Source organism: Falco punctatus (genome assembly GCF_963210335.1).
Source record: "Falco punctatus genome assembly, chromosome: 4".
NCBI lineage: Eukaryota > Metazoa > Chordata > Aves > Falconiformes > Falconidae > Falco > Falco punctatus.
In genome coordinates, this window is record NC_137583.1 from 5442352 (window position 1) to 5462364 (window position 20013).

General features: G+C 48.3%; 1 protein-coding gene across 6 annotated transcripts in view; it reads right to left on the reverse strand.

Annotated features, from left to right (window-relative positions):
* Positions 1 to 908: 908 nt before the first annotated feature.
* The window catches only part of PHF2 (PHD finger protein 2), a 100443-nt gene continuing 81338 nt past the window's right edge, over positions 909 to 20013 (reverse strand). For 2 of the 6 annotated variants that reach the window (XM_080386240.1, XM_080386243.1), the window contains 8 exons: positions 19738 to 19916; positions 19455 to 19528; positions 17554 to 17711; positions 9150 to 9427; positions 7311 to 7406; positions 6277 to 6386; positions 4793 to 5054; positions 909 to 1736 (listed from right to left, as the gene is read on the reverse strand). In XM_080386240.1, the coding sequence (XP_080242366.1) occupies positions 1648 to 1736; positions 4793 to 5054; positions 6277 to 6386; positions 7311 to 7406; positions 9150 to 9427; positions 17554 to 17711; positions 19455 to 19528; positions 19738 to 19916 (1246 nt within the window). In that variant the 3' untranslated portion in view covers positions 909 to 1647. Of the gene's footprint in view, positions 1737 to 4792; positions 5055 to 6276; positions 6387 to 7310; positions 7708 to 9149; positions 9428 to 17553; positions 17715 to 19454; positions 19529 to 19737; positions 19917 to 20013 lie in introns of those variants that run through there. The other 4 variants (XM_080386239.1, XM_080386242.1, XM_080386241.1 and 1 more) reach the window with 3 other exon arrangements.

The following is a 20013-nucleotide window of genomic DNA, read 5'->3' on the forward strand; positions in this document are numbered from 1 at the left end:
CAACGGTAACCTTGAGCTGGCTGGGGCTGTCGGAAGGGGCAACAGGTAACTGCACAGGCTGTAGGTGGCTCGTGTCACTGCCAGCATAACGTGGCCAAAGTGCTAGGCAGCAGCCTAAGTGTGGGAGAGTTGAACAGCCTTGCGTTAGGAAAGAACTACAGCAGCAGCAGTTGTGCATGTCTACGGGTATCACCTTCAGCCTCTCTTAGGATAACCAAGAAGTATGTGGAAAAAGGCCCAGGGGCGGCAGGGTCAGTCTGGAGAAATGGCTCACAGCAAATGGTGAGATACTCGATGTCTCAGTGAGTGAAAAGAAGGGGGAAGCCTGCAGCACCTGGTGACCGCCAGGACGGAGGCAGGAAGCAAGCGTGTATGCTTGTCCAAGAGAGACGGGTGTCATCAGCGGTGCTGGGCAGTGGGCAGACGTGACTGGGTGGAACACAGGGAATCTCACCAGGACACTCAGGCCGTGTCGAATTAGCCAGGGCTTCTTGTGGTGCTACAGCAAGAGAGGTCTCAGTAAGGGTTTTGGGCGGCAGATGGGGCATGGGCTCAGCAGCCTGTGGTGTGCTTGAGATGGGGCTGCAGAGCCCCCCACCTGCCTGCCCCTGCTGCGGGAGCAGGCTGAACAGGGCAGAGGCTGTGCTGGGCTGGGCGCCCGCTCCTCCCGCTCACCCACCCACCCAGAGGGACCCCCATGGCTGCTTTTGCTCCCCCACCAAACCCTGTGCCAACCCCACAAAAAGGCCAGGCCCAGGCAGTTGTGTACAAAACCTGAAATAGTTTACTTTGCTTTTTTTTTTTTCCTTTTTTCTCTTTTTTTAAACTTTGCTCTAGGTTTACTTAGATTTCGTGAACTCGATACAAGAGCATTTGATATGAATCGGTAAATAAAACACCGTCATAGATAGATAGCCACGATAAACTTTGTTAGAAATGTACATGTCGCGAAAAAATAATAATACTAATAATAATAATAATCATAATAAAAAAGCCGGCGCGACGCCCAGGCTGGCGCGGCCCTCGCCCGTGGCCGCAGGTGGCTCTGGTTCCCCGCGGGCGCCGCGCCCCGGTAATGTGTGTATATAAACAAAGCCCATAAGAAATGTACAAATATAAAAAGCTACAAACATTAATAAATTACATCGTCACAAAACACGGAAACACTCCACAAGGTGCTAGTAAAATAACTGTCTCCCTCCTCGTACAAGAAGTTACGCAAAGAGCTGGTACCGGCGGGCGGCGCCCCGGAGAGACTTTCCCCTTATAAAAAACCGGTGGTGGTTATTCCAAAAGCTATGTACAAGCTACATTCTAGGAAAAGGGTGCCTCGGGAAACGCAGCTACACAGGGCGACGGGGGTTGCCTGAGAAACGCGCCCGGCGGCCCGGCCCCGGCCCCCCCGGCCCGGCCCGGCCCGGCCCGGCCCGGCCGCCCCCCGCCGCCCGCCCGGCGCCCGAGGGGAGGCCCCGCCCGGCCGGGGTTAGTATTAACTTTTGGCGGCTAGTCACTCTCAGCGCTCTGAGAAAGGACATCTATATTAAAAAATATTTATAGCAGGATTCTGTACACTTCGACCGCTGAAAGTTAAAGGGATGACGGGCGCGGTGGCCCGGAGCCGGGCGGCACGCCCCGCCGGTCCCGCCGCTAGAGCAGCAGCTTCCCGTTCCGGTGGATCTTCAGGATCTTGCCGAGCCGCTGCTTGGCCGTGGCCATCCCCTTCTTCGTGCGCTTCCCTGCAACGCGGGAGCGGGTCAGCGCCCGCCCGGCCCGGCCCGCGCCCCCGGGCTGCCCCAGGAGTCCCCCCGGGCTGGCTATGGAGCCCCCCAGGCTGGCTAGAGTCCCCCCAGGCTGGCTAGAGCCTCCCCGGGCTGCCCCAGGAGCCCCCCCCCGGGCTGCCCCAGGAGCCCCCCCCAGGCTCGCTCAGTAGCCCCCCCAGGCTGGCTATGGAGCCCCCCAGGCTGGCTAGAGCCCCCCTCCCGGGCTGCCCCAGGAGCCCCCCCCCAGGCTCGCTCAGGAGCCCCCCCAGACTGGCTATGGAGCCCCTGTGGCCCTCCCTGGGCTGCCCCTGCCCCACCCCCACCCCCTGGGCTGCCCCTGGGGCCCCTCCATAGGCGGCCTCTGGGCCCCCGGGGCACCCCCAAGGCTGCTTCCGCAGCCTGCCCCTGGAGCTCCCCCTGGCTGCCCCTGGAGCTCCCCCCGGCTGCCCCTGGAGCCAGCCGAGGTGCCCCCCCCGGCCCCTCCAAGGCCACAAGCATGCCCAAGCATTGGTGCCCCCCCCCTCCCCAGGCATCCATCAGGGCTCAGCGGGGAGCAGAGCCCCCAAAGGAGCAGCACCACCATGGCAGGGGCACATGGCTGACCCCCAGCCCTGGACCACCCCCCGCTGCTGCTCAGGCTGGAGGCTCATTCCTGCCTTTGCTGGGGCTTCTCCTGCCACCGCAGTGCCCTGCTGCCCTGTGCCCTCACCTGGCCTGACGCCGGGCCTGGCTCACTGCTGATGGGCACCAGTGGGAACCCAGCCATGCCAGCACGGTCCTGCTCCTCAGTGCCTCGCAGGAGAGGCTGCACACACGCAATCACCCCACCGCTCCTTGTACCTGGCAGTGCCAGCCTTCACCACGCACCTGCACGCTGCCCAGGGATTTCTGGGCACCTCTCTGCCTTCCTCCGAGGGAAAGCTGCAGCACAGGGGTGCTGAGCTCACATGCCACCATAAGCCCTGGGCTAAGCACTGCCCCGAGGATGCCTGGTACTTTGCCCACCACTCTGAGACCGACCCATGTGCCATCACAGTGCCACGTTTCTTTTTGCCCTCTCTTCCCCCAGAGCTAGACAGACCACCTGCATCCAGCCCTGCCAGAAGGACACTGAAAAGATGCACATACAGACACACACACGCGCGCGCGCACACACACACTACACTGCTTTCTTACAGATGCAGGCCAGCACCAGGGCACTACAACACACCCAAAGTGGACAACGTCCCCTGTCCCCATACCGATGAGAAGACACCACCGCCATGAGCTCAGGCCTTTGCCCATGAGCTGTGCGGTTCAGTGAGGTCTGTGCTCCCTGTGTCCTGGTCCAGTGCAAATACTGCAGCTGCTCGCTGCCCCACCACTCGTCTGCTACCACCTTACGGCCAGAAACTCCCCTGGTCACCAAGGCACAGGAGTCTGCCAGGCACAACGCACACCTACGCAGTCTTTTCTTTTCCCATCATGCTGCCACTGATGCACTCATGCGCAATACCTGCAGAGATTTCGCCCCTCTCCACTCTTCCCATCTGCAATAAGTGCCCCAGCCTTAAAGACTGTGACAGTGTGGGTGACACTCTGTGGGAACTTTCCTCATTTCTCATCCTTTTGCCTCACTTGTGAAGATTGAGACCTTCCCTGAGGAGGCCCTAGAGCTCCCTACTTGTGCTTCATCCCACCATCTCCTTCCACAGTTCCTTCATTCCCAGTGGTGCCCAAGCTGGTAGTCCCCAGGCTCAGCTCTTCCCTGTGCTCCATGCAGAGAGATGCCCTTGGTGCCCCCAGCTGTCCCAAGACCCTGCACAGGAGGCCCTGAAAGTGCTCCACTCCCTGCGAGGTCAGCCACTCACTTTCTGGGGACATGGCTCCTTCCCTCCTTTGAGGACTGAGCTATACCACGGGCAACGTGTGATCCACATGCCTGGCCACGCTCCCTTCACAATGCCCTGACTGGGCCGCCTAGCTTACCAGACTGGGATTTGACTCCATTCAGCACTTCTCTTCCCATCACATCTTCCACTGGCTTGGACCTGTTTTACTAATGCCACCACTTCACCACAAAGACACCATTCCAGGCAAACACGTTCACTCCACTCCAGCTCAGCAGACAGCCACAGGTATTACCAGCTCCTGGCAGGACTCTGGCTATGCACGTCCTGCTGCATGGCCCATTCAGGCTGCTCGGATGTTTTACGGTTTGCCAGGACATCATGCACTACCTCTAACTTGCTCTGCTCAAATACAGGGGAACACAGGAAACATCTGCCACGTTGCGTCACCTTCTACACCAGAGCCTCTCCCAGTGGGACTGCACACTTAATCCTCACGCTACATGGTGCCTGTCCCACCCACCTGCCTCTGTCAGGCTTCCTCAGCAAAGTTCAAGCAGAGAACAGGAGGTCCTAGCTTAGACTCCAAGACAGCCTCAGCTTTGTAACGCTCTCCCTACAGCAGACAACAAGCGACCTCTTCCTCTCTTTTGGCTTTGGTGTTGTGCAGCTGTGTTACTCCCAAGGTCTGATACTCCTCTGCTCCCTTGTGGCAAGTCTCAAGACAGGTTTGCAGATCTGCACTGCTCTACGCTTGCTGGCTGGGATGTCCTCATCTACATGTCAGCATGTGTTGGTGTACACACACCACCCAACCACAGCAGTGCCTGACCTAGCCCTGGGCAGAACAGCCTTCACGGATGCATCTTCCCCTGGACAAGGCTTCGCCAGAGAGGCTGGACCGTGATGTGACCACTGCAGGTGTTCCTCAGGAGCCTCGGGGCACGCCCAGGAGTACTTCCTAGCATGGGATGCCTCACACCATGCAACAAACAGCCCAGCAGCAAAACGCACACATGGGCCCACAGTGCCAGAACAGCTAAGGCCATGGGCCCTATCTCTAATCAAATCCAACCTGCCAAAGCACTTCTGCATACCCACAGCAGGCACAACAACATGTGAGGGCCCTGCAAAAGGCACGGATTACATGACCAATTCACCCTTCCCCATTCCTACACCATAACCCCAGGCGTTTCCTGGTACCTTTGGCGGAGGCATTGTTCTGCGAGGATGATGAGGGTCTCCTCTGTGTGAGGAAAACACCGGGTGCCATCGGCTGTGATCCCCTGTTAGGCTGGGCGACCCCAAAGGTGCTGGCCCCTGCAGTGTACTCGTGATCTGTGAGGCTGCTGGCATGTGACTCCAGCTTCGGCTCTGGCGAGCTGCCTTCCTGAGCCAGTTTGTTCGCGTTGTTGGTTGACAGCTTCTTTTTGGTATTTTTTTTCTTCTTGCCTTTTTGTTCCTCCTTTAAAATGACAAACATGAAGCTCAGATTAATCCCCAGAAGACCTTTAGCTATGGCAAGGGCCAGCGGCGTTGCTTAGGGTCCTGATACAATGAAACCCCACGAAGTTTGCCATGTACAAACTGCTCGGGGTCTGTTCCGATATCATCTCGCTCACAGCTCTCTCTGCTGCACGCACATGTTTGCCTTTCTTGCATCTATGTATGTTTTGTGCAGAGCCTCCTTGTTTGTTAACTCTGCATACACTGCAGCAAGCGGGAACCAGCCAGGACCAAAATGATCCTGCCTTGGGAGACCAGCGTGGGTTTGCATGAACAAATCTTTCGATGTTCCACAAAAATTGGCAACTCCTATCTTCAGGTATCTTCATACACTTTCACAATAGCATGGAGGATATTAAACATCCCACTGATTCACAGATTCTGCTTCCTGCTAGGACACACACATTATCTCCCGACCTGTAACTGCACTAACACACACATACCATGAGAACAGTGGCCTGTCACCGTCCTGTTTCCTTTGCCTACCTTTAGTTGGCTTCTTGATGAAACCCTGCTACCATTCTTAGAGCTCTTCTACTCAACACTGTGCATCACAGAAGCCCAATGCCACCAAAACCTGCATCTCCAGCAACTCACCAAGGTGTCTCACCAACCTTGGTCCAGCAGACCTTGTCACCTTTGCACCTCATGGTGTCACACGTATGGGGCCTATGTGCGTTAGGTGCTTAGCATCTGTCTGACCCCTTCAGAGACTGGACACTTATCAACACCCAAAGGGCCTCAATATCTTTGCTAAAGTGACCCACAGTTACCCACAGTTCACCAAGTCTTTGGAAGTAAACCCTTATGCTTCCCAGCAGCTGATTTCCACAGACAAGGCATTCACACCAGTCAGACTCTCAAATGCACATCAATATGTGGTTCATGCATACTCCTTTTGGGCAGCCTCCTTCTGTCTTAGCCTGGGAGCTATGCTTGCTTGCTCCTACTTCTCTACACTTCCAACACATCGCCTGCTCTGCTCTGTGGTGTTGTCAGACATGTTGTGACACTATTGGACTTTCATCCCATTCATTTCCCCTGAGACTGCTGAGCCCTGTGTCACTGGCATGAATAAGCACTGAGGAGGACTGACACTGCACTGCTATTTGGGCATGTCTCTGCTGCTGGGGGAGAGGGCTTTCCTTCCCTGGCAGCTACTACTTCTCAAGCAACCTCACCTGCTGTGACAACTTTGCAGCGGCAGCGGCGAGTCCAGTTTCAATGGAGGCGACTCTCGTGCCCTCTCGCACTGGTCTGTCTTGTCGAGGCACTGAGGGGCCAACTCGTGCTACAAAGAAAGTAGATGCAGGTGAGATATGCAGCACGTGCTTGTCTGAGCAGCATAACCACACAATGGGCAGCGAGGCTCTGCCCTCCTGAGCAGGGAGGGCCAGGGATGCTGCAGCCTCTGCCCTTCCTTCCCTAGGATGCACGCGAAGGGAGAAGGTGCCAACAGCCTCCAGTCACAGTGGCTTGGGGAGAAGCTGCCAATAAAAATGTAACACAGCTGAGCAACTTCACTGGCAGCTGCAGCTGCCTGAAGCCAAAGCCATGGGAAGTTTAGCCTACGCTACAGATAGGAGTGACTCCAGCATCATTTCCAAATGGACAGTGTACACCGCTACATCAGCTGGGGATGGACATGCAGTGCCACAAGCTGATGAGACATGGGCTGCGTGTCACACACACAGCAAGCCGCAGACTCCCTTGTTAATGGGCCTTATCAAAAGGGTCTAAGGACCTCCTGGCCTGTCACTGCCTCTGGTGAGCCGCAACAAAAACACCCTTCCAGACCACCAGCTTTGGCTGAATCTGGAGGAAACTTCCCACACTCTCTCTCGTTACTCTTTACACAGTCAACACCTAAAAGCCATGGCTACTCAGCGGTCTGGGGTTCCACTGTTATACCACTGCTAAGGTGGCCACCAATTGTTTCACTGCCAAGAGTATGAAATAAAATAAACCAACAACCCACCGAGGAATGACTTTTGCCAGTCAACTGATTGATGGAGGAAGGCTAACACTGCTCAGCGCTGAGTCCCAGAGAATGGTAATCACCTCCCACTGTGCTGGAAAGGATTAATCCTTCACATGATAAAGAAATTGCTAGTTGTGGTGTTACAATTTCCACACTCCTTGAAAAAATGGCTGGTTCTTTAGGGACCTGCATGACTTAGCCTGAGTCTGGGCAGAAGAGACCACTTGGACTTACCCGTTGGACTGTAAGGGGCATCATCTGAACTTTTCCTTTTCTTTGATCGGGATTTGAATACTGGATTATCTTCATCTGATTCGAGAGAAGGGTAAACTACAGTAGGAAACAAAGTTAATAGTTTCAATGTAGGAAACAACTCTACCCTGCACAGAGGCCCACTTGCTCTGTACAGGTGGGGTGACTACAGGCATCGCAGCTATAATAGCAAGGTCCCCTAGAAGTACCACTGAGTGGTGACACAGCTGCAACACTCAGGGGACTTTCTCCTGCTCTCATCCACACATTACACTTGGGAGCTGCTGTCAAACTGTGACCAGGTACTTTCAGGATACAGAGTGAAACTTCTCGGACAGGAAAAATCAGTCTTCCTCTTGTCTGTGGAGCAGCAGCACAGCTAGAAGGGACATGAACAGGTTTCCTTATCTCAAGTTGGAAGACACATCAGCCAACCACTTCACGCAGCACCACACTGTCCTGGCCTGTATGACTGCCGCACAGTTAGGCAGAGCCAAATGAGACACAGTGCGAGTGCCCAAAAGATGAATGTGAACCATTCCACCAAAGGAACCTTCACAGGCCTCTGAGATAAACACCACCTTATCTGAACTTTGTCCAAGCCTGTACTATGAAGTTTCTGTATTATTTTTTTTTCTCATGTGCATTTGATTTTCTTGCCAGTTGCCATTTGTTACGTCACTGGTGATTTTGGCATTACTGTGGCATTTAGCCACTGACACTAGAAGTCTGCTGATCAGATGTGGCACAAAGCAACCCTCTAGAAACCAAGCCTGCTCACAACAAAGACTCTCCATTTGCTGGCAGCACAGACACAAAATGAGCAAATCCACCCCTCAGCAGCGCAGAGCAGAGCACAGCCTTGCTCATGCATGGCATCTGTCTGCAAAGCACACCCCTGTCCAACAGCTTTATGGAGCTGCTCTTTCCCAAAGCACCTTCCAGCACTACCGCTGCATCCCAGCGCACACAGTGCACTCTAAATGGCTGGGCAGCCTTCTGCAGCATGTCACAGCACCTCCATTTTGCCGTGATATCTCTGTTAATAATGGGAGAAGACACACTCCACTTTTCCAATTGTAACAAATGACTCTGATGGCCATGCTTGCCAGGGAGACTTCAACACACACACAGACTTTCCTGTTATGCAGCATAAACCTCTACCCACCTCTTGCCCTCTTTGCTACTTCAGGCTTTCCAGTCTCTATCAGCCTTCACATTATTACTTTTCTTCATTTCCTCACTCCTTATACTCAAAAAACCTCCTGTAGATTATTACTGCAGAACTGATATAACTGGTGCAAACTGGCTTTGTGCCCATTTCTACTTCAGATGTTTGCACTCTCTGCCAATGCTCAGAACACCACTGGATCCTTTTTCCAAGCACAAATTCAACCCATTCATCTCAGCTAGACATTTTATTGCTATTGTGCAGACAAGGACATTTCTGTCGTAAGTACCAGTACCTGACACACGTTTCTGGGGCAGTTTCCTGTTTCTTGGCTGACTGATGCAGTTTCAGTGGGCTTCCGTGCTTCTTAAGATCTTCTGATTGTGACTTGCCTCAAATATAGTCTACCTGGATGGCCCTATCACCACCGGCTCTGTAGTCCGTCTCCTATTGTACAGCGTTTGCTTAATTTTGCCATGCAGACCTCTTGTTATTTGCACTCCTCCTTACCAAAATATCCAGTCGATTTTGATGTGACAGAAACTGAGCAAGCATATAATGAGAAACATGGGCAGTATTTGCAAACATGCACAAATATGTACATGCATACCCAGGCACACACTCACACAGACCGCTTCGTTCATACTTACCGTAATCTGAATCTTTAAAACAGGCATCTAAGTGGTCCTGATCTTCATCGTAATCTTCGATGTCAATACTGTTCTTTGTGCTTTTCTTTAGTAACCGCTTCCCGGCATTTTTGTTGCTGCCACCACCCGTTTTTTTAGAGTTTTGTGTGGAGATGGAGTTATTCTTTGCCTGATTGGTACCCCATGATGTCTGGAGGCAGGACTCTGATGACTGGAGGTTTGCCATCGATAGCATGCCCTGGATTGCTTCCTGCGTGCTGGGTGAGGCAGGTGGCTGACTGCAGGGAAACATTGAGAAATACAAGAGCTGTTAGCGATTCCAGAAAAACACAAACCCCTCACAAAGAGTTGACTCCTTTTAGTGCACAGTGTTGCTGGAAGAGATTTCCTGATTACTGCCCTTTGAGCAGCTGGGCATGCCACAAGTGACACCAGTTATTTTTATGCTAACAGCAATATCACAGACAGCACATTAGATTTGGGGTTGCTGCCCCAGAAGCCAGGAAGCTGTGCTCAGCACGGCTGGGCACACGATGTGCAGCTCCCTGCAGGCTGTTGTTGCTGGTGGGTGAGGACAGGGGTCAGGTAACTTTTCAAAGCCTGTAACGGCATTCCCAACAGCGCAGTGTCTCTGCTACCAACTCTGAGGGCTTATGGGTCTGCACAGGAGGGGGGTGTCATGGTGGGATTCTGCCACATGCTGCCAAGCAAGTGGAGGAAGAATTTGAACAACTGGAAGGAAGCTTATGATTACAGGCCACAGTTCACAATGGGGGCTGTCACCACTCCAGGATCTGCTGGCAGGACAACATGGTAGGGTAGAGCAATTCAAGACCCTTCTGCAGTGCATTGGGAGAGTCTTCTGATGTGGACGTGTGATGGATTGATTATGGGAGATACTGGAGAGCTATGGACTGGATGGGTGGACTACAGGGTGGGTGGAAACCTTGCTTTCATTGAACGTGCTTTTTGGTATTTTATTGCCAGTTGTCAACAGGGATGGTACACCTGCTACAGAAAGAAATACATTCCTACAGAGTAGGCTGAGGTCAAACAATGTGTAACTTCTGACTGGCATGTATGCTTAGCAAGGTGGGAAAGCATGCTCCCGAAAATACAGAACATAGAATGATAACCTTGTCAGAGAACGCCAGACATTAATTCTGCAAGAGGCAAAACATATCATCAAATATTTCCAGAACTTTGGAGTTTGGGCAAACAGTGAAATGCAAAAAAAACCTTGCTGTGGTAATGATATTTTTTACAGTTATGCAATAGAAGCCACTCACATACACCACTTCCCAAGTAAATTAGCAGTACTGCATCGCTTTCTCTTACTTGATCTTAATTTAATCCACTCTAAACCATTACAGGACTTCAGATAGAGTAACGTACAAGACATAATGGGAGGTTCTGGGCACTAATTGCTTTATAAATAATCCTGAAAACAAGTTAAGACTGGTGTTAGCAGCTAGCAACTCAATGAATAGAAGGACACCGAAAACTTATTTAGGAAAAAGACATTTTAATCCCTTCATTATCATGCCAGGTGTCTTAGCCTTCTCCCTGTCAAAGGCATATTTTGCACCATCTATAAGAAATTAACATATTTTCTTTTCAAATTTCCCCCCCCCCAACTGTTTTCGCAAACACTGGACTCTCAAAACACTGCCAACAGACCATCAAATACTGACCACTAGACGGGCAAATCAGACAGGAACTGCCTTAAACAGCACAAGCTTCAACAAATAAATTGTGGAATATGATCAAAACCAGTGGTTCTGAGAGCCAAACCATAACCTGAATGTGTGTGTGAAATGTCTCAGAGGCAGAGCTGCACAAGGGCAAAGTGTTTCTCATTAGGGCATGTGCTGGCATGTACTTTCATTAGAAGTATTTCAGCATTCTAAGCCAAAAAAAAATTCAAGAAGAATAAGAAAGTAATTTTTAAGCTCTGGAAGGCCATATTATCTTTCTGTAGCTTCAGCAATGATTTTAAAAAAAATTATGAAAGTAAATTACCTGTGAGTTACAACTATGACTTAAAAAGCATTTAAAATGAGTGTGGGAGCAGGAGCAAAGCCACCCGTGTTTCTGCCTCCATGCTCCCTTCCCAACAGCCGGCTGGCAAGGGCCCTTCAAACACACAGTGAGGTGGCACTTAGTGATAACACAGACCCTGCCACTGCTCTGCAAATCCCAGCAGCCTTGCTTTCCTCTCCTCAAGCTAAAAAATGATGTTGTGGATGAACAGAAAAGGACACTTTAACGAACTGACTGGCAGCCGTTTGTGCCTTTTGCAGTGGGCTCCACTTCAGCATTCTGCATGGCCTCCCTTTCTGGGATTTTATTGTTTTCCTTTCACTCTTCTAAAGACAAGGACACATGACTGAGAGATTAGGTTACTGCTATAACCATTTGCTGCCTAGCAAGCATCTGGTGGTTTTCAGCTTCATACAGTGCAGGAACTGAAAGACATCCATGCTGGGAACTGCCAGCTTCCCCTGCAACACCCAGCATAGCATGGTAAACCCCGGTGCAGCTGCTGCTCAGTCCACAAGCAAAAGAACCACTCAGATGGCTGAAAAGGCATGGCCAAAGCAGCGTGGTGGCTGCCTGAATGACTCACGGGGCTGAGCTGTGCAGGACCAGTCCGAGATATGCCAGGGTCCACTCCCACCCAGAGCCCACGCTTGAGCTAGTGTGGAGCCCAACGGGCCAAGCTTGCACCCACACCGAGCAGCCTGGCCTTGCAAGCCTGCTAGCAAGCCATGTGCATAGTCATCACCAGCAACTGCCATTCTACTGCTGCTCCGGAGAGCTGAAAACCGGCAGCATGTTTTCACATTATTAACGGAGATAAGCACCATAACAGAAGGGAAAATTTTCTGTTAAAACTTATTCTAAATAAAATCTCCCCCAGGACTGACCAGCCTGCCGTGCTGGTTGGGACAGTGTGATGAGGAGCAGGGAAGGGCAAATCATCTCTGTAGGAACTCAAGGAAGAAGACATTGGTCTGTATGGCACAGATGGCTTTGTGCCCTACACACAGCGCTCTCTGCAACTATTTGTTGCGTTGGGTTTAAGCCTCAAACAGCTTGCCATTGCTAGCAGTATCTTCATTAGGGAGGAGAGCATAAAACAACCCTTCAGGCTATGTTTTGGGGCTTTCACTTGCCTGTGTTACCCACCTAGACTTGACAAGAGCATCCTTTCCCTGACAGCATGTTCCAGAGCAGGTGGCAACAGGCAAACAGGCATGATCATGACAAGAACACATACTATTCAGCATGGACAGACTAAGGTTTTACCTCCTCAATTGAGGCTGGCCCCTGCGCTGTCTGGGCACAGGAACAATCCCAATGCCCTGAAGCTAGGAGAGGGTATCATGCAGGGAGCCAGTGCCTCACTATTCACAACAATTCTACTACTGCCATTTCTGAGGGTTTAACATCTCTAGGCAGATCATCTCCTTCCTTTCATAAGCACTTACTGAGCCTTTCACCTATAACCTCAAACACAAAAATTGAATTTATTAATTTCAGCAGAATATTACTCGAGGGGTGGCTTCTTCCCCATTCTCCTTGCTGCCTGCACATGCTGCCTACATGGCTGGAGGCAAGGTGGAGATAAGAGACAGTAAGCTCACTTGAAGTCTCACCTCATCTCTGAATATCTATTGTCCAGTCTCATTTTAAGATTAGGGGAAAAACAGACACGGGCAAAGGAAAGTCACAGGAACCACTGAGCATTTTCTAAATCAAAGTAAGAACTAACCTGAAGCAAGAACTAGCTCATAGGGTTACAGAGAAGACAAGGCCAGACCCTCTCGGTGGTGCACAGCAACAGGATGAAAGGCAGTGGTCACAAGCTGCAGATCCGACACAAGAAGAAAAGGTCCATACTGAGGGTGGCTGAGCAGCTCACACAGAGGCTGCAGAATCCCCATCCCTGAATATATTTAAAACTCACCAGGACAATGCCCTAAACAATTGAGTCAAACTTCGCAGCCAGCTGTGCTGTGAGCAGGCAGCTGTACAAGATGACTTCCTGAGGTCCCTTCCAAATGCCATTACTCTGGCATACTTCAAACAAGAACCATTGAGAAACAGTTGTGCATGTAAGCAGGAGGCAATAAATCACCATCCTCTCTCTGCCATAGCATTTCCCTGTCATTTCTACATTTCCCCTCACCCTACCTGCGGCCTAATGCAAATCAAGGGCAGAGAAGTAGAGCCAAGACAGTAATCTTATCAATACTTTGGAGAGGTCACAGTTGTATAAAACCATGGAACTCAAATAATTTCAAGTACAAAACCAGTATTTCCTTCCATTATTGAATAGGACCTCAAAAGAACAAGTAATTTTGCTCAGTTCAAGATTATGTGACTGCCAGTCCCTCCAAGCTTTTTTCCGTATTTCATGACAATTCTTTCAGACTTTTCCCACATGTACAGCAGCCTTTCTGCAGGGCTTCTGTCATTATCTCTCCCCAACTTGCCACCATTGACACAAGTACAGAAGATGCAGCTCTCTAGAGCAATCTAGGTAATGCCATCAGGGCATTTGGTTTGGTCAGCTGCAAATGACAGTCCAATATTTTATAGAAGGAAGTTTCACAGAATTCAGATAAGGTTATTATCACAAAAAGCCCTGACCTGCTTCCTAAGTTACTGCTGGGGTTCAACAGCTCTGGCACTGGTGTGACAGGGCTCCATGCTTCCCACTTGATAGCTGGCTCTCATCTGTACAGACCACTGTGTGAGCAAAGGAGATTCCACACAGACATACCTGCCCTACTGCTACATGGAGTATCCAGAAAAGACATGCATATATATATATATATATATATACATACATACATATGCCTACCCTTTATCTGCCTTACAAGTAAAGAAAGATGGAAATTGTTCCTGAGAGTCAGACACAACCGCATTGGCATTATGTTGAGACACAGTATGTTTGCATATCATGTTTCTTCCTCTTTTTTAAAAAAACCACGTTATATGGCCATTTAAAAAGCCTGGCATAATTATGAAATGAAACATAGTAATTTCATTTATCAGGAGCTTTTTTCAATCAAGCTGCAATACACACTGCCAAAGCCTAATTGTTTATACAAGAGCCAAAATTGATATGACACATTCCCACTAAACTACCACACAGAGTGTAGTAATTCATGCAGAGTTTACTTATGTGACTGCATTTGTGACTTTGATTTCAGAAACCACAAAGTCTACAAATACACTGGGTACAGAGCCCAGGCTGAATGGCAGAAAAATGAAAAGCCTGAGTCCTACTCTGTTACAGTGGCAGTTTTAACCCATTGCAGACAGGAAAAGACACCATCCAAGCAAGGAAGAGAATCTTTGAGGACCATTTCTGTAATCCGTTTTTTCCGCTTACCTCTGCATTTCTGCACATCGTACGCAGGCAGCAAACCATATTACACGGAATGGTTAGTACTGTAAACATGGCCAAGGCGGATTTCTTTTAATTCTTACAATGGTTGATAAATTTTCTTATTTTATACCAAACTTCAAGCATGGGAGTCATATTACACTGGGAACTTTATTCCCAGAGTTAGATACACCTAACTACCTGCTGACAAGTCTAATTACCTGCCAAAACATAAGTGTAAATTCTACATAAACATGTTCCATTATGCACCATAACACAGAATGGAAAAGGAATTCATAGGAACAATCAAACAGAAAAGAAGCGCCAGTGTGATTATTTCTTTTGAAGGGCAGGTGCAGCATCAGGGCCAAACCTCAAGAGATCACGGAAATCTAGAACCACTGACACACTGAGCTCAGACAACAAGAAATACTCGTGTTTCCTGGGAGCTGCAGACACAGTGGTACCTCTCCCCATACTCTCCACAATCATAGGAGGTGGTTGGCTGTTTTGATCAACCACTCCTTGCTAGGGGGAAGGTAGTAATGGAGCAAAAATTGGACTAAACTGAGATTAGATGTCTTCCCTAGAAACACCAGCCTTGTCAAGATAAGCCTTCTAAGGGTATGTAGTGACTATATTACTTGATTTTAAAATCATTGGCTTTTTTCACCCCCATTAGGAATGGGAAGAGAACTCTTACAGCAGACTCCGCATGCACACCTCTGTTCAACAGAGAGATGAGGATCACTGTCGCTGTGCTGTAACAAGTAATAAACTTTAAATGCTGATGCACAAAGGCAAGACTGTCTCTCACAGAGCTGCCTGGTACCTCACAACTGATGTACACTGCATGAAGCCAGTCTATATAATATGGTTTAATCTCTTGTGACCGTCTAAGCTGTGAGAGAGACAATTGCCTAATAAATTGAGATGATAGAATCAGATGTTTCTGGTTCAACAATACTCCCTCCTTCAGATTTCTCCATAACTGTGTCAGTTGTGCATTGCAACCTTAAAAAATACCATCTTCTCCCTTAACATCAAAAAAAGCATTTTTAAATTTTTTTTTAACTCCCTGATAAAATTTGCTTCTGTGGTTTCCCTTGGTAACTTATTCCATATGTTCCCCTTTGACCATGAGGCATATCTTTTGGAATTCTCAGTTATGGCTTTTAACTTCCAACATTTCCCAGGTTTAGATAGTATCTTCCTCTCTGAGGGGACCTTCTCATTCCACTTCAACAGATCCTTTCAAATTTGCAAGCTGCACTTTTCCTGGGTCACGCACACTCAACACCCAGCTAAGGTACAGCACAGGTGAAAAGGACAGCACCAGTCTCTTTGTCCAGACTGTTCTCAACTCTCAGTCCGCTCCTACAGCTATTTCTACTTCCTTCACAGGTTCTGTGGCTTTGTATGACCAAGGCAGACCCAGAGAAAGCAGGAAGGAAAAAGATGGTGTCGGGGTCCCCCAGCAACCATTGAATGTGGCATCTGTCTTTAGCACTCAAAGCAGATTGGCTTTGCTGCTTTGCGTGTATAAAATGGTGCAACACACCTCTTATTTCCATCCAACATCTGCTGTATGAATCATGAACAGGATAAATGCTGCTTCAAGCAGCCAGCCTGGAGAACCAACGTGCCCTGCCTGCTTGGTGAAGGTGATTTTCCAGTGAAGGCAGAGTGGAGATGGAGCTGGCTCATTCAAATGCCAAACAAGAATAGCCTTACTGCACGTTTCACATAATTTCCCACATCACCACCTAGCCTGTCAATCTCACCTTTCAGAGGATAATTCCTCTGTTTGCACAACAGGCGTATTTGGAAGCTAGAAATTTGTGCCAGCAATTTAGTCCACAGCTTCCAAAAGTGCCAAGGCTGTAGTCCCTGTGGGGCAGGGGAAAGTGCTTACATGTATACCTCTGGTTTTCTACAGATGGGGGACAAATCATTCAGTTAAGACTGCAGCTGCTAGCAAAGATCTGCTTAATCAGCAGACTACCAGGGAGCACAAGGCATAAGACAAAGCATGCTGTTCATGTCTGCAGTACCATTCTGTGCGTGGAAGTCATAAACTCAGTTGATGTTCCCAAAATCCCCTCCCAGGCATTAATTCCTAAGGTTTGAGTTAAGCAAGACATTTCTGTATGTGAAGAGTCCCACTAGCTTCTTTTGAAATGACATGCATGCTTCTGTTACCTAATTCTCTATCAGTAGTTTCAGATCAGACTTGGTCTGTAAAGTGTGGAGGCAGTGAACCCATACATTTGTTTTGAGAGAGACCCAAACAAAACCCTCATTCCAGACAGTCCTGAACTGCAGGATTTGAGTCTAGGAATCATATTTTCCAGTTTTGCATTTCTTTTCACTGCTTACTGCTTGGATTACTAAAAGATCGAGTGCTGTACCTTATTAACCAAGTTCCAAAACATCCAGTGTCAGCCTCAGTGGCCACCTACAGCGGTCCCATATGAAACACAACCAAGTCCAAGCAAGCACTTCCATTTTTAAGTACAGAAGTATCCATGAATGAGTTTGTTATTTTCCAAGATGTGTTTTGGTGGGGAGAATGACAACCAAGGGTGTGAAGGAGGGTAGACAGCTTCCTAGTTTTTGCTTTTAAACATCCAATCAAAGGGAACTGTGCGGGACCTTACAATGCTTTATGGAAGGAATACTGGTCATTTAGATTATCACATTATTACTACATTAAAAAAATATTCATGCCCTCAAGCTACATTCACTGAGCTCTCTTCCTTTTGAATGATTCAATGGAAGTTCAGCATTTACAAATGTGAAATACCTCTATTTGTTTAAATTATACCACCAAAATCTTTCCCACCTCTCCCTCCAGATCACAGGATAAAGGAAAAACATGCTTACTAGAGAAAAAGCAGTTAATGAGCTGCAAAATTCATTCTCTCTCTCACTCTCACACACAACCACAAAAGAGCAATTTTTGTTTATGGGTACGAGGAAAAAACATCCCTTGTTGCATACCTGTTGGTGTTATACTCTAAACCCCCAACTTCCTTGCTTGCTTGCAAAAGATCAAGAATTCCTGCTGAACTTCCACTCTCTTTCTTTACTTTGGAATTGCGCCCTGGCTTCGCCTCTGTGTCAATGTGAAGCAAATCTTCATCTGACGAGTCATCGCTCTGCTAAAACAAGGAAAAGGCTCAAAAAAGAGGAAACCCACTGAGTAGTCAACAAGAACAGCACAATAATTTCTGCAGCCTGCTGCTCCTCCAAAGACAGGAGCTAGCATTTGTAATTTGCTTTCATTAAAGAAAAAACCAAAAACACAAACCCAAAAAACCCCAGGTACGCACTAAAAATCCCTTTCCTTGCAGCCTGTGGGCATGGTAGGTTTTTCTTTCCCCTTCCAACCCAGGAGAACCAGCTTTGAGATCTGATCCTGCACATGGGATCAAACCACTGTAACAGTAGTGTTTCCGGGTGCTGTGTTGCCTTCTCAGTCCCTGCTCCTGTTCTTGACACCGTGACCCTTGTAGCAAAAGAGGTGAACGTGTGGCCGCACCAGTCAGCCCAGATATGCATCAGGGCACAGGCCTGTCTTGCAAGACTATTAACATAGCTAATTCAGACATCGGGACAGACCCACTTCTGCCATCTCTTCTGCAAGAGAACAGGAAGATCTGACAGAGGAATGCGATAGACACACACAAACTGTGACACCTGAGCCCACTGACGGAAGGTACCTGCATCTAAGTATGTGTCTGGGGCTGGGATCTCTATGCACTGTAGTTTAGAGTATAAATAGAACAACTTTTTTTTCATTCCCACCCTGCTTTCAGACCTCTAAAGTCCTAGTCCTTATTGCTTAGACCGTGAATCACTGTTCTCTCCAGAACTGCCCTCCTTCATTAAGCTTCTGCACATTGAGATACCAGCAGGTTTTTCCCTGTTCTCTGTGCACCAGTCTCCAGAAGTCAACTACGGACTCAGGCAAGGAGGTCTGCACTTACTCTTGAATATCCCTGGACTAAACCAGGATGGAAAGGTTTCCTTAGTTCCTAGGGCCAAATGTTTTGGTCATCTACAGTTCTGTGTTAACAAGCTATTTAGCATTTTCCGACTTATTCAGATATTATAATATGAATGTGTATTAACCACAGTTGGGCAAAACATTTAATTTTAATGTCATTTAATTTCCAGCATTGAGCTTCAATGCTAACACAGAGCAAACTTAGGCCCGTGCTGTTCAGTTTCCTGCAGGTAAGCTATCAACCAGCACGCCGACACTGCCTCAAGTTAGGGACATGCCGAAGTATCATGCTGAGTCAAGGGCATTCTAAGTGTAAGCGCAGAGGGAGACTCTGCTAAGTGACAGCAAACAAAACCTTTAATCGCTACATCATACATATTAAGGGCTTCTAGTAATGTGGAATGCCAAATGACATGAGTTCAATTGTACTAGCATTACTTCAAGTTTCATCTGTCAAACACGAACATGGAAATTTAATGACCAGTGTTCAAAGCACATGGGAATGGGAGGAAGGACAGCCACGGGTTGGGAGCACAGCTTGGGACAGACTCCTGTGCCTGTCAGCAATGTAACATCAGGCTATGTATGGCACAAAACTCCTTCTGACCCTTTCTTTCTTACGGCTTGCTCCTGTTCTTGTGGTGTTGCACAGCTGTCACAATCCCCACACATGCTTCCCATCAGGCCTGATCATGTACAAGCAGTTCAAGCCACAGTACCAAATCGTGCTTAGTCCTGGCAATGTCTGAATGCTACCTATTCCGGGCAGACTGATGGCAGAGTGAAGGAGAGGATGTGACAACAGCCTGTAAGAAGGCTTTGCTACTGCCCCACATACTGTTACAGGCATACAGTGGGTGCTTACATGTGATAAGTGCAATAATAACCATACCTTGTATGATACCGACTCCACCTTTGGCTTCTTAACAGGAGTGTGCTGCAGAGTATCTTTTTTATCTGATAGAACTGAATTAAAGAAAAGAAAAAATAAGAAAAACAAAGTCATGGTTATTTCCTCTTCAAAAAAATAGCACTCCTAATCCACTAATATTTGACTGATAGTTAAGACATGGCTTGCTTTATTATAAATCACCTAGTTTCTTAAGGCTAGTTTTAGACAACCAACCCCTAAGACATTGTTGTGCAGATACAGACCAAATAGGAAATATTCTTACAGGACAGTTCTCTTTTTGTAGTGTTTTTCTTCCTTCTGATTGGAAACTCATCAATTTTTAGTTCGCCATCATCTGACACATATTCATATTCATCTCGTACAGGTTTTGCTTTGTCTTCTTTAAAATTCTGCAGTGACCCAAACACACTAGTATTCAGTTGGGGTTTGACTCCCTTTGAACTGAAAAAACCATAAATTACAAATCAGTAACAATACTCTTGACTGGAAAACATTTTGAAAATTGACAGAAAGGAAGACAGTGAGTACCTTTATGCAG